The sequence below is a fragment of the Salvelinus namaycush genome, chromosome 7 (genome assembly GCF_016432855.1).
Source record: "Salvelinus namaycush isolate Seneca chromosome 7, SaNama_1.0, whole genome shotgun sequence".
In the NCBI taxonomy this organism is placed as follows: Eukaryota; Metazoa; Chordata; class Actinopteri; order Salmoniformes; family Salmonidae; genus Salvelinus; species Salvelinus namaycush.
The window spans coordinates 30,173,518-30,187,459 of NC_052313.1; the positions used below are offsets into that span (position 1 = coordinate 30,173,518).

The window sequence follows — 13,942 nt, forward strand, 5'->3', positions numbered from 1 at the left end:
CAACATCATGCTGTTGGGATGTTTTTGAGCGGCAGAGACTGAGAAACTAGTCAGGATCGAGGGAAAGATGAACGGAACAAAGTACAGAGAGATCCTTGATGAAAACCTGCTCCAGAGCGCTCAGGACCACACACTTGGGGCGAACGTTCACCTTCCATCAGGACAACAATCCTAAACACACAACCAAGACAACACAGGAGTGGCTTCAGGACAAGTTTATGAATGTCCTTGAGTGGCCCAGCCAGAGCCTGGATTTGAACCCAGTCTATCATCTCTGGAGAGACCTGAAAATAGCTGTGCAGCAATGCTCCCCATCCAACCTGACAGAGGTTGAGAGGATCTGCAGAGAAGAATGGGAGAATCTCCCCAAATATCATATCCAAGAAGACTCGAGGCTGTAACCGCTGCAAACGGTGCTTCAACAATGTACTGAGTAAAGGGTCTGAATACTTATGTAAATGTGATACTTCAGTTTTTTATTTGTAATAAATGTGCATAAAGAAATTCTAAAAACTGTTTTTGCTTTGTCATTATAGTGTATTGTGTGTAGATTGATGAGGGACATTTATAAACAAAAAATGTTTAGAATGAGGCTGTAATGTAACAAAATGTGGAAAAAGACAAGGGGTCTAAATACTTCCCGAATGCCCTGTATATCATCATCTCCATCAATCTCCTTCAGTTGCATGGATGATCTGATTAATGACTGTTTCTAATGACAATCTCATTTTGAGCCTTTCTAATTTTGCTTCGATGAGGTTTAAGCGTGGTTCATTAAATGTGCGAATTATCAAATAATGTATTCACAACCCGTGATGACTCGTATTCTTCAATGTCACCATAAATGCTTTGAAAAGCTTTATTAACAGAACTGTCTTGGAGATACAATTCCATGGGAAACATTGGAGACTTAGAGACATATAATATTTATATATACTGAACAAAAATATAACCGCAACATGTAAAGTGTTGGTCTCATGTTTCATGAGCTGAAATAAAAGATACACACAAAAAGCTTATTTCTCTCAAATTTTGTGCACAAATTTGTTTACATCCCTTTTAATGAACATTTCTTCTTTGCCAAGATAATCCATCCACCTGACAAGTGTGGCATGTGAAGAAGCTGATTTAACAACATGTTTATTACACAGGTGCACCTTGTGCTGGGGACAATAAAAGGCCATTCTAAAATCTGTTTTGAGGGAACGTGTAATTGGCATGGTGACTGCAATAATTCCCACCAGAGCTGTTGTCAGATCATTTAATGTTAATTTCTCTACCATAAGCCACCTCCAACATCATTTTGGCGAATTTGCCAGTACGTCCAACCGGATTCACAACCGCAAACCAGGTGGAACCACAACAGCCCAGGACCTCCACATCCGGCTTCTTCACCTGCGGGATCGTCTGAGATCAGAAACCCAGACAGCTGATAAAACTGAAGAGTATTTCTGTCTGTAATAAAGCCCTTTTGTGGGGAAAAACAAATTGTCATTGGCTGGGCCTGGCTTCCAAGTTGGTGGTCCTATGCCCTCCCAGGCCCAGGTCCTGCCCTCTCTGTCCAGTCATGTGACATCCATAGATTAGGCCCTAATGAATTTATTTCAATTGACTGATTTACTTAAATGAACTTTAACTCTGTAAAATCGTTGAAATAGTTGCAAGTTGCATTTATATTTTTGTTCAGGATATTATATGATAATGAAATACAAATGTCAATTGTTATGATGTACCACTACAGTTGTACGGAAACAACCACAAGTCAGCCACATATGTAAATCCCTGTGAACAGACTATGTACAACCACAGAATTCTCTAGGCTATATCCTATTCCTCCCATTTCCAAAGGTCTATCTCCAATTTATCGGGGTGAACCTACCTACCCATGTATTTGTTTGATATGAGATGGAAAACACATTTCCCCAAAAGGGATACAATAAACATTGTAAGACTAGAAATGTTATATCCACAACCGTTTCACTGAGAAAAGTATTTGGGCTCTCAATCTTTACCATAAAACTGCCTGGCCTGGTCAAGGTTGCAGTAAATGGAATATGTCTGACAATATTTATGAGGCCTATGATATTTTCCTTAAATACATGGGACATTCCATCTGATGAATTCTGAATCATCTGCTGGATTTGAATAACAAGTAACGTCACTTTTTTTTATTGTGATAAAGGAACAGTAAATATTACAGGGGGGTTCTAAGCTATGAGGTAGTCACCTGAAATGCTTTTCAATTAACAGGTGTGCCTTGTTAAAAGTTAATTTGTGGAATGTCTTTCCTTCTTAATGCCTTTGAGCCAATCAGTTGTGTTGTGACAAGGTTGGGGTGGTATATAGAAGATAGCCCTATTTGGTAAAAGACCAAGTCCATATTATGGCAAGAACAGCTCAAATAAGCAAAGAGAAACAACAGTCAATCATCACTTTAAGACATGAAGGTCAGTCAATATGGAACATTTCAAGAACTTGAATGTTTCTTCAAGTGCAGTCGCAAAAACCATCAAGCGCTATGATGAAACTGCCTCTCATGAGGACCGCCACAGGAAAGGAAGACCCAGAGTTACCTCTGCTGCAGAGGATAAGTTCATTTGAGTTACCAGCCTCAGAAATTGAAGCCCAAATAAATGCTTCACAGAGTTCAAGTAACAGACACATCTCAACATCAACTGTTCAGACTGCATGAATCAGGCCTTCATGGTCGATTGCTGCAAAGAAACCACGAGTAAAGGACACTAATAAGAAGAAGATACTTGTTTGGGTCAAGAAACACGAGCAATGGACATTAGACCAGTGGAAATCTATTCTTTGGTGTGATGAGTCCAAATTTGAGATGTTTGGTTCCAACCGCCGTGTCTTTGTGATACGCAGAGTAGGTGGATGGAGGACCTCCGCATGTGTGGTTCCCACTGTGAATCAGGGAGGAGGAGGTGTGATGGTGCTTTGCTGGTGACACTGTCAGTGATTTATTTAGAATTCAAGGCACACTTAACCAGCATGGGCACCACAGCATTCTGCAGCGATACGCTATCCCATCTGGATTGTTCTTAGTGGGACTATCATTTGTTTTTCAACAGGACAATGACCCAACACATCTCTAGGCTGTGTAAGGGCTATTTGACCAAGAAGGAGAGTGATGGATTGCTGTATCAGATGACCTGGCCTACACAATCACCCAACCTCAACCCAATTGAGATGGTCTGGGATGAGTTGGACCACAGAGTGAAGGAAAAGTAGCTAACAAGTGCTCAGCATTTGTGGGAAATTCTTCAAGAATGTTGGAAAAGCATTCCAGGTGAAGCTGGTTGAGAGAATGCAAAGAGTGCGCAATGCCTTCATCAAGGCAAAAGGGTGGCTACTTTGAAGAATTTAATATATAAAATATATACACTACCGTTCAAAAGTTTGGGGTCACTTAGACATTTCCTTGTTTTGGAAAGAAAGCACACTTTTTGTAAATTAAAATAACATCAAATTGATCAGAAATACAGTGTAGACATTGTTCATGTTCTAAATGACTATTGTAGCTGGAAACGGCTGATTTTCTTATGGAATATCTACAGTACATAGGCGTACAGAGGCCCATTATCAGCAAACATCACTCCTGTGTTCCAATGGCACGTTGTGCTAGCTAATCCAAGTTTATAATTTTAGAAGGCTAATTGATCATTAGAAAACCCTTTTGCAATTATGCTAGCACAGCTGAAAACTGTGTGCTAATTAAAGAAGCAATAAAACTGCCCTTCTTTAGACAAGTTGAGTATCTGAAGCTTCAGCATTTGTGGGTTCGATTACAGGCTCAAAATGGCCATAAACAAAGAAATTTCTTTTGAAACTCGTCAGTCTATTATTGTTCTGAGAAATGAAGGCTATTCCATGCGAGAAATTGTCAAGAAACTGAAGATCTCGTACAACGCTGTGTACTTCTCCCTTCACAGAACAGCGCAAACTGTCTCTAACCAGAATAGAAAGACGAGTGGGAGGCCCCGGTGCACAACTGAGCAACTGAGCAAGAGGACAATGGGCAAAATAACACAGACACTGGACAGAGGAAGATTGGAAAAAAGTGTTATGGACAGAAATCTAAGTTTGAGGTGTTCAGATCACAAAGAATAACATTCGTGAGACGCATTTTTTTTTTAAAGATGCTGGAGGAGTGCTTGACGTCATTTGTCAAGCATGGTGGAGGCAATGTGATGGTCTGTGGGTGCTTTGGTGGTGGTAAAATGGGAGATTTGTACAGGGTAAAAGGGATCTTGAAGAAGGAAGGCTATCACTCCATTTTGCAAGGTTATGCCATACCCTGTGGACGGCGCTTAATTGGAGCCCATTTCCTCCTACAACAGGACAGTGACCCACAGCACAGCTCTAAACTATGAAATAACTATTTAGGGAAGAAGCAGTCAGCTGGTATTCTGTCTATAATGGAGTGGCCAGTACAGTCACCGGATCTCAACCCTATTGAGCTGTTGTGGGAGCAGCAATCAAACTTGTGGGAGGTGCTTTAGGAATCATGGGGTGAAATCTCCAGATTACCTCAATAATTTGACAACTAGAATGCCAAAGGTCTGTAAGGCTGTAATTGCTGCAAATGGAGGATTCTTTGACAAAAGCAAAGTTTGAAGGACACAATTATTATTTAAATTAAAAATCATTATTCATAATATTGTCAACATCTTGACTATATTTCCTATTCATTTTGCAACTCATTTCATGTATGTTTCATGGAATACAAAGACATTTCTAAGTGACTGCAAACTTTTGAACGGTAGCACATTTTGATTTTGGTTACTTTTTTGGTTACTACGATTCCATATGTGTTATTTCATAGATTTACAATGTAGAAAATAGTTTAAAAAAGAAAAACCCTTAAATGAGTGAGTAGATGTCCAACCATTTGACTGATACTGTATATAAAATATATATACTGTATATATATTTGATAAAATACTAAATTTGGCCTTTACTACTATAGACCAGAGTAACACATTCAAGTTATGAAGTGCTTGTCCTATATCTAGGAGATATAAGAAAGCTCAGGAAATGTAACCCGTTTTTTGGGTAGGCACACAACTATCTTCATACTTCCATTAATTTTTTAATCCGGCACTGGTTACCTTAAGACGAGTCCCATGACACTTGTGGGGGTCGTAGAGCAAAATGAAAAACGCCATTGTGTTCTTGAGAATAATCTCCCCTTTCCACAGTGGGGTCACATTAGTTTGTAGACCAAACGGTTCGGACGCTACAAACAGAAGTTTGCACATCGGCGGTACCGACTTCAGATTGTTTGTTGGTCAAACCATTTGGACTCTACAAACATTTTCGTGAGAAGGTCCGATTTTCAGGATGTCTCATGGTCTGAAAAAACACCGCTCTAGCTCTGCCACCTTTCACCAGGAACAAACTGGTTGGCAACCAAGCATAGAGATTGACAGCTGGAGAGACAGTGGACAGCTCGGAAAGAAGGTAACCAGGGCGGGGAGGGTCGGCAACCCAAACCGCTTCCTTCGTGAAGAGGAGACCCAAAACTAAGCTACAGATCGACACATGGAAACATACCCCCAGGGAAGCCCAATCTGACGGACCAAAGCTTAACGACACATGGAAACAGACAACCGACTATGAGCATGGAATGTGTGTGTGTGGAAAGGTCTGCAAGAATTCCAGATGAAATGTTTGGAGGGGGAAGTAGCAACACAACGCAACACAGCGACACAATGCTCCCGCACAGAGACACAGGGGGAGGAGCCAGGCCCGGAGTCACCACGTGTCGCAAATGTTTGAATCAAGTGGCCGCAAGCCTGCAAGTTGACAGTGTTTGACGAGAATGCAGACACGGTGCTGGAAGCAACAGCAAAGGAAGACACTGACAGGAGGCTACAAACTATGGTGACAATGTTAGTTAGCCTAGCAGCGGAAAGGTTTGGGGCAGTGGAGCAGAGGCCTGCCAGAACGCTGTACACCACAGCTGCGAAAATCCACAGATCAGGGGCAACAACCACCCTTGGCAGAGCTACGGAGCATCCTGAGAAAGAAGCTCTTGACTCTATGTAGGGCTGAATGGCACAGAAGACAGCGGAAAGAAAGAGCTAGGAAGCAAACTGCCTTTATAGCCAATCACTTTGGCTTCACAAAGAAGCTACTAGGGCAGAAGCGCAGTGGGAACTTGGCTTGTTCCAAAGAGGAGATTGACCAGCACATCCAGAGCACGTTCATTGACCCCGACAATTAGTAGGAGTTGGCTCAGTGCAACATCTTAATAGACCTACCAGCACCAGTCACAGAGATCGACTACAGGGAGCCACTCCTGAAAGAAATACAGGACGTTGTGAAGTTGGCAAGGTATTGCTCAGCGCCTAGACCAAGCGCTGAGTCCCATACAAGGTCTACAAGAACTGCTCTCTGTTACTCAAGTGGCTCTGGAACATCCTGAAGGTCATCTGAAGGAGAGCAAAGGTTGCACAGCAGTGTTTGGATCTCGAAGGAAGACGATTCCAAGAGAATCGACCAGTTCAGGATCATCTCCTTGCTAAGTGTCGAAGCGAAGATTTTCTTCAGCATTGTAGCGAGGCGGCTGGCATACTTCCTCTCTAAAAACGGCTACATCAACACATTGGTCCAAAAGGGAGGCATCCCAAAAGTACCTGGTGTCTGGGGCACACAGCGGTGGTGACCCAGCTCATCAGAGAAGCGCGAGAGAACAATGGTGATCTGGCAATGCTCTGGTTTGACCTTCTAACGCCTATGATTCGATCCCTCACAAGCTGGTGCAGACTATAATGACAAAACACAATGTCACAGACAAAGTGGCAGACCTCATCCTGGACTACTACGATAGGTTCAGCATGGGAGTCTTATCAGGGTCAGTAACAGCAGAGTGGCACAGACTGGAGTTGGGAATCATCACAGGCTGCACTATCTCTGTGATCATGTTTGCCCTGGCAATGAACATGATAGTGAAGTCTGCTGAAAATGAGTGCCGGGGATCTCGAACCAAATCTGGGGTGCGACAATCACAAATCGGGGCCTTTATGGACGACCTGACAGTCACCACAGAGTCAGTGCCAGGAAGCAGGTGGATTCTGCAAGGGCTGGAAAAGCTGATTGGATGGGCGAGAATGAGCTTCAAGCAAAAAAATTTGAGGTCGATGGTGTTGAAGAAGGGAAAGGTCGTGGACAGATTCCGCTTCATCATTGCAGCAACACTGATCCCAAACATCGGTGAAAAGCCATTGAAGAGCTTTGGCAAGGTTTTTAACAGCAGCCGGAAGGACACAACATCAATCTATGCCACCTGTCAGGAGCTGGAGAGCTGGCTGAGAGCGGTTGACCGGTAAGGACAGCCCAGCAAGTTCAAGGTGTGGATGTATCAGCAATGGAGAGCAGAGGAAGCTGGGCTGCAGGCTGAGTCTCGGGGAAGAGCTGGTCTGGGAATGTTCTCAACTACCCGATAAGACACTGCCAAGGGGAAGGAGAAATGCAGGCTGGTTCATGGGGAAGTGAAAGCAGCTGTGAAGAGGAGAGGTCGAGCAGAGCAGTGAGAATGAGACAGCAAGGAGCCTGGATGAGGTGGGATGTCACGCCCTGACCGTAGAGATCCTTTTTTGTCTCTAGTTTGGTTGGTCAGGGCGTGAGTTTGGGTGGGCATTCTATGTCTGGTGTTCTATGTTGTCCTTGTTTTGTATTTCTGTGTGTTTGGCCTGGTATGGTTCTCAATCAGAGGCAGCTGTCTATCGTTGTCTCTGATTGAGAATCATACTTAGGTAGCCTGTTCCCACCTGTGTTTGTGGGTGGTTGTTTTCTGTTTAGTGTAGGTCACCTTGCAGAACTGTTCGTTTATCGTTTTTGTTGTTTTGTTCTAGTATTCGTATTCATTAAAAGGAATTATGAATACTTACCACGCTGCACCTTGGTCTTCTCCTTCTCCTCTATACGACGATCGTTACATGGGAGCAAGCAGTGGACAGAAAAGTCTTGTGGTATTAAAGACCCGGGTTCGATCCTAGGCTGTGTCACAACCGTCCGTGACCGGGAGTTCCATAGGGTGGCCCAGCGTCGTCCGGGTTAGGGAAGGGTTTGGCCCGGGGGGGCTTTACTTGGCTCATCGTGCTGTAGCAACTCGTGGTAGGCCGGGTGCCTGCAGGCTGACTTCGGTCGTCAGTTGAACTGTGGTTCCTCCAACACATTAGTGCAGCTGGCTTCTGGGTTAAGCGGGTGGGGTTTAAGAAGCGTGGTTAGGCGGATCATGTTTCGGAGGTCGCACGACTCAACCTTCGCTCTCCCGAGCCCGTTGGGGAGTTGCAGCGATGAGACAAGATCGTAATTGGATCGCAATTAGATATCACAAAATTGGGGAGAAAAAGGCAGACCACACTGCATCAAGTTCATGATCCAGGATGGTGTATGATGTCCTACCCAGCCCATCGAACTGGTTCTGCTTCGGCAAAGTGGAGTCTCTTGCATTCCCGCTATGCTCCTAAGCTGCTGTCCTAAAGCTCTAGGAGGGGGCCGTTATCACTGGCACCATGACCAGGTTCTCAAGACCATCGCAGAAACAACCTGCACAGGAGTTGGCAAGAGCAAGAGAGCTCGGCCCACCAGTCAGAAGATCACTTTCGATTGAGCTGGAGAGCAGCCAGGCTCCAAATCCAAACCACCAGCAGGGATCCTACCTACTGGTCAGGACATGCAGGTGACAGCAGACCTGGAGAAGCAGCTCAAGTTCCCGCAGCACATTGTCAAGACAACCCTGAGAAAAGACATAACCCTGGTCCCAGAGTCCACAAAGACCATAATTATTCTGAAGTTCACAGTCCCTTGGTTTGCCTTGAGGAAGAGTACAAGAGGAAGAGGGCCAAGTACGAGGGACAAGTCATAGCCTGCTGGAAGCAGGGTTTAAAGGCTAAGTGCATGCCTATTGAGGTAGGCTGCAGGAGTTTTTCTGGGCAATCCCTCTACAGAGTCTAAAGCACACTCTGTATCAATGGAGCGAAGAGAAGAGACATCAGCAACACCATCAAGGCAGATGAAAAAGCCTCAAGATGGATCTAGATCAAGAGAGGAGATCCATGGAGAGCAGCGTAATGCCACCTGGATACAAGTCGGGGTCTGATCAACCTTGGCTGGGTCGCCTGGGCGAGGGTGTCTGATCTTGTAAGACCCGAAACACCCTATGATCCCAGGTTACATCACTGATGATGTGTCCAAGAGCATCAAGAAATGTATTCATGAAAACATTTTCTAAATCAATGACAAAAAAACAATTAAATCTATTTCAATCCCACTTTTTAACGCAACAAAATCTGAAAAAAATCCAAAGGGAGTGAATATTTATGATACCAACTGTAGCATAATGACATGCATATTTTAGCAAAAAAATTGAATTACATGACTGAATCGTTTGATAATTTGAGAATATTAATTGGGTTGAAGAATACAAGAAGGGACATCCCGTCAGTCCAGGATCAGCTGTGTCCATTTTAGTTGTGAACTTCAAAGGCATGCCGCTGGTCCAGCTAATAAGGATCCCCATGGGGAATGCCACACAATAAACAGTTCTGCACAATCTCTAATGAGGCAGCTTCTCGCAATCAAAGGCACAAAAACCTATTCGAAGCCTATTCTCCATCACTGATATGTGCAAGACAGACGAAGACCATCATTGAAGAATGGTGGAATGTAGAATTCGTCAGGACTCGTCAGAGTGGTTCCTTGAACTGACTTACTTCCCCTCAGAGGTTAATCATCCCCTTTTGTTTGACTGTTCTGGACATCCATTTTAAGGGACTACTCTCAGACCCAAAAGCCCCACCCCCTTCCAACTCAGCTAATGGCTAATTTTGCACTTTATTTTGCTGTCATTCCATTAATTGCTCTTCATTGTGTTCTTTAGCCATGCATGTTTTCATCGCCATTCACCCAAGAAAGGTGAGGCCATATAGGCACAATTATTGTGCCCTATTCTGACTTTCTCACTCATGAAACGGTCAAAAAAATGACAATTACTGAATTTCAAATTTGCAAGTGCACAGACAGAAAAGCAGGCTGTCTTCCGCAAGTTAAATCGGTCTGAACTTCTGATGCACTAGGACCCTTCCCTGCTCAACTCCCCCAAAATAACCCCTTCTTTAGTCGATGTTTGGTTTTATGCAAATCACAGGGGGAAGATTAGAGAGAATAGAAGTACTCAGAGATGTAATGTATATGTTGGAAAGATGCTTGGTCAGGGGCCCGTGACATGGTACTAGGTGTCTGTTGTGGTTTTCCTGTCTTAGTGGATCATTCTTCACAATTATCCTTGATTTGGCTTGGCACATCAATGTTCAGGATACACAATGGTAAACAACACATTGAAAACATCAAAGCTCACCACTGATTGTCGGGGGGAGGACATATCAACCATTTAGAATTAATTGAGAAATCAACTTCTAAACATACCTGTTCCAGCAGTGAGCTCAGAATAGAACAACACAAAAATGTGCGCTACAGATCAGACTTCCTTGGTGCAGTACATACTATAGCAGACCTGGGATAACTATAGTTTTAAACATGCTGTGTGGAAAGTTATTATTTTAGGGAGGGGGGGAGGGGGTCAAATAGTTACTTTGGAGGTGACTACAACTGTTTGATGACAGATCCCCTCAAATAACTACTTTTTAAAACAATTTAATACAGATCTCAGAAGTGATTACTTTTTAAAAACTATTTGAATACAGATCTCAGAAAGCAACTACTTTGTAAACTATTTGAATGCAGATCTGAGAAACAACTACTGTTTTTTACAACTATTTAAATACATATCTCAGGAAGTGACTACTTTTTAGAAACTATTGGATTGGCTGCCATCAAATAACGGCAAAAGTCTGTATTTCGAACTTCATGTTGCAGATAGAAATATAATGAATAGAGCACACCATTTCCTATACTATTCCAGTCCATCTGACAGTAGATCATACTTGATCTACACAATACATGTCCATCTGAACATACTGTACATTTCGCTACACTCGCAATAACATCTGCTAACCATGTGTATGTGAACAATAAAATTTGATTTGACATTTCCATTTTCCTGAACAGGCCCCATGTGTAGATAATCAAGTTACAGCTACTACCACCAGGCCATCAGACTGCTGAACAGCTAACCCTAGGATATTTAGTTACATTACACACTTACTAGCCATATTTTGTTACTGTTATCATTCTCAGTAACACTTAACATGAAGCAATTTCTAAAGTCCTATGTAACAATCATTTTGCTATTGTAGTAATCAGTTACTAAACATGTATAAGAACTTGATGTCAAGTGATACTGTATTACCTTATGTCTCACTGATTATGAAAATGTACAGGTAACTGCCAAAATAATGGAAACACTTGTAGGTAAATGAGGGATACAAAGTACATTGAAAGCAGGTGGTTCCTGAGTTAATTAACATCCCATCATGCTTAGGCTCATATATAAAAATGCTGGGCAGGCCAATATTTTGGCTACCACAGCTATGTCCCCATAGAATGTGAATGCCCCCATCCACAGGACTTGAGTGGTCACTGAATGGTTTGTTGAGCATGAACACGATGTAAACCACATGCCATGGCCGTCTCAGTCACCAGATCTCAGCCCAATTGAACACTTGACGCCTGAGACAGCGCTTTCCACCACCATCAACAAAACACCAAATGACGGAATTTCTAGTGGAATAATGGTGTCGCATCCTTTCAGTAGAGTTCCAGACACTTGTAAAATCTATGCCATTGTCACGCCCTGATCTGTTTCACCTGTCCTTGCGCTCATCTCTACCCCCCTCCAGGTGTCGCCCATCTTCCCCATTATCCCCTGTGTATTTACACCTGTGTTTTCTGTCTGTCTGTTGCCAGTTTGTCTTGTTAGTTCAAGCCTACCAGCATTTTGTCTCAGCTCCTGGGTTTCCCTCTCTTTTTCTCGGCCTCCTGGTGTTTGACCTTTGCCTGTCCTGACCCTGTCCCCGCCGGCCTGACCACTGCCTGTCTCTGAGCCTGCCTGCCGTCCTCTACCTTTGCTCCACCTCTGGATTACCGGCCTATGCCTGACCTGACCCTGAGCATGCCGGCTGTCCTGTATCTTGGCCTCTGCTCTTGATTAAAGACCTTGCCTGCCTCGACCTGTCATTTACCTGCCCCTGTGGTTACAATAAACATGGTTACTTCACACAGTCTGCACTTGGGTCTTACCTTGATTCCTGATAGCTATGGTGCATTGATGCTGTTCTGGTAAATGTTGGCCCAACTCAAATTAAGACACTTTATGTTGATATTTCCTTTATTTTCTCAATGACTTCTTTCTTAGTCATTTTGAAACTGCAAAAGTGTTCTATTCAAATGTTAAGATAAGCCCATGTCTCTCACTGTTGCTTAGATCTAGCTAAATGACTGAAAGGGACATTCATCAGATGTTTTCAGGCCAAACAATGTCCATGTCCCAGGCCATTAGTTGTGTATCCAGCTATATACCTCAATGCAAATAAATGTAAACAAAATAAAGCAACATCTGTTTGGTTAGGGGTATAAAAAAGTTGTTTACTTTCCATTATTTTGATCGATAAATGTTCATGTTTAGCATGTTTAAATGTATTATAAAATCATGAAGTATTTAATTACAGGCTGTATATAAACATTCATATTGGACAGCCCTCCAAACCATGTGCTAACGGTAATATATTTACACTAATTAAACTGTTGTAATTTTTGGTTCTTGATTGAATATTTGGCAGTCAGAAAATAATTATTTTGTTTTCAAAAAACTTTTATATATCTAAATATGATTTGTTTTTCTGTGCGAGCCACAATGGCTCATAGGAGCAGGAGCCTATATCCTGTTTCTGTAGCGTGACGCGGCTTGATGTACACCCTCTGGACAGGAGGCTAGTCTATTGCAGGGCCTTACCCCCAATCAATCTCCTTAATGCTGAGTGTCAAGCAGATATGCATTGGGTCCCACTTTTACAGTCTTTGGTATGACTTTATACATTGTAATTAGTTTAAAATGGGAGAATCAATCTATTGTCACAAGTATCCCTGTAGGGCTCAGGCTCTTACCTGGTACTGCAATCTTTCCAGCTGTTGGGTGGTTCATCTCCAGTATAAGGCCATTGTTTGCAACCTAAACAAAAATATACAAAGATGAAGATTAAGAACCATTCACTCTTCTTTATCAACTTATTCCATTAACACTTGGCCATAAGAGCTAAAAAACCCTGTCATAATACAGATATACACTATACAGTATATACAAAAGTATGTGGAAACCGCTTCAAATTAGTGGATTCGGCTATTACAGTCACACTTGTTGCTGACAGGAGTATAATATCGAGCACACAGCCATGCAATCTCCATAGACAAACACTGGCAGTAGAATGGTCTTACTGAAGAGCTCAGTGACTTTCAACGTGGCACCATCATTCCACATTTCCAACAAGTCAGTTCATCAAATTTCTGCCCTGCTGGCGCTGCCCCAGTCAATTGGAGCAACAACGGGTCAGCTGTGAAGTGGTAGGCCACACAAGCTCACAAAACGGGACCGCCAAGTGCTGAAGCGCGCATAAAAAGTTGTCTGTCCTCATTTGCAACACCCATTACCGAGTTCCAAACTGCACCTGGAAGCAACGTCAGCACAATAAATGTTTGTTGGGCACTTCATGAAATGCGTTTCTACGCCCGAGCAGCCGCACACATTACATTTACATTACATTTTAGTCATTTAGCAGACGCTCTTATCCAGAGCGACTTACAGTAGAGTGCATACATTTTATTAAATTTTTTACATACTGAGACAAGGATATCCCTACCGGCCAATCCCTCCCTAACCCCTAACCCGGACGACGCTATGCCAATTGTGCGTCGCCCCACGGACCTCCCGGTTGCGGCCGGCTGCGACAGAGCCTGGGTGTGAACCCAG

At 43.1% G+C, this 13,942-nt stretch overlaps 1 protein-coding gene across 2 annotated transcripts in view; it reads right to left on the reverse strand.

Annotated features, from left to right (window-relative positions):
• Window positions 1-13,942, reverse strand: part of sugct (succinyl-CoA:glutarate-CoA transferase) — a 172,627-nt gene that overhangs the window by 16,566 nt on the left and 142,119 nt on the right. For both annotated transcript variants that reach the window (XM_038997915.1, XM_038997916.1), the window contains one exon: window positions 13,084-13,147. In XM_038997915.1, the coding sequence (XP_038853843.1) occupies window positions 13,084-13,147 (64 nt within the window). The remainder of the gene's footprint in view (window positions 1-13,083; window positions 13,148-13,942) is intronic.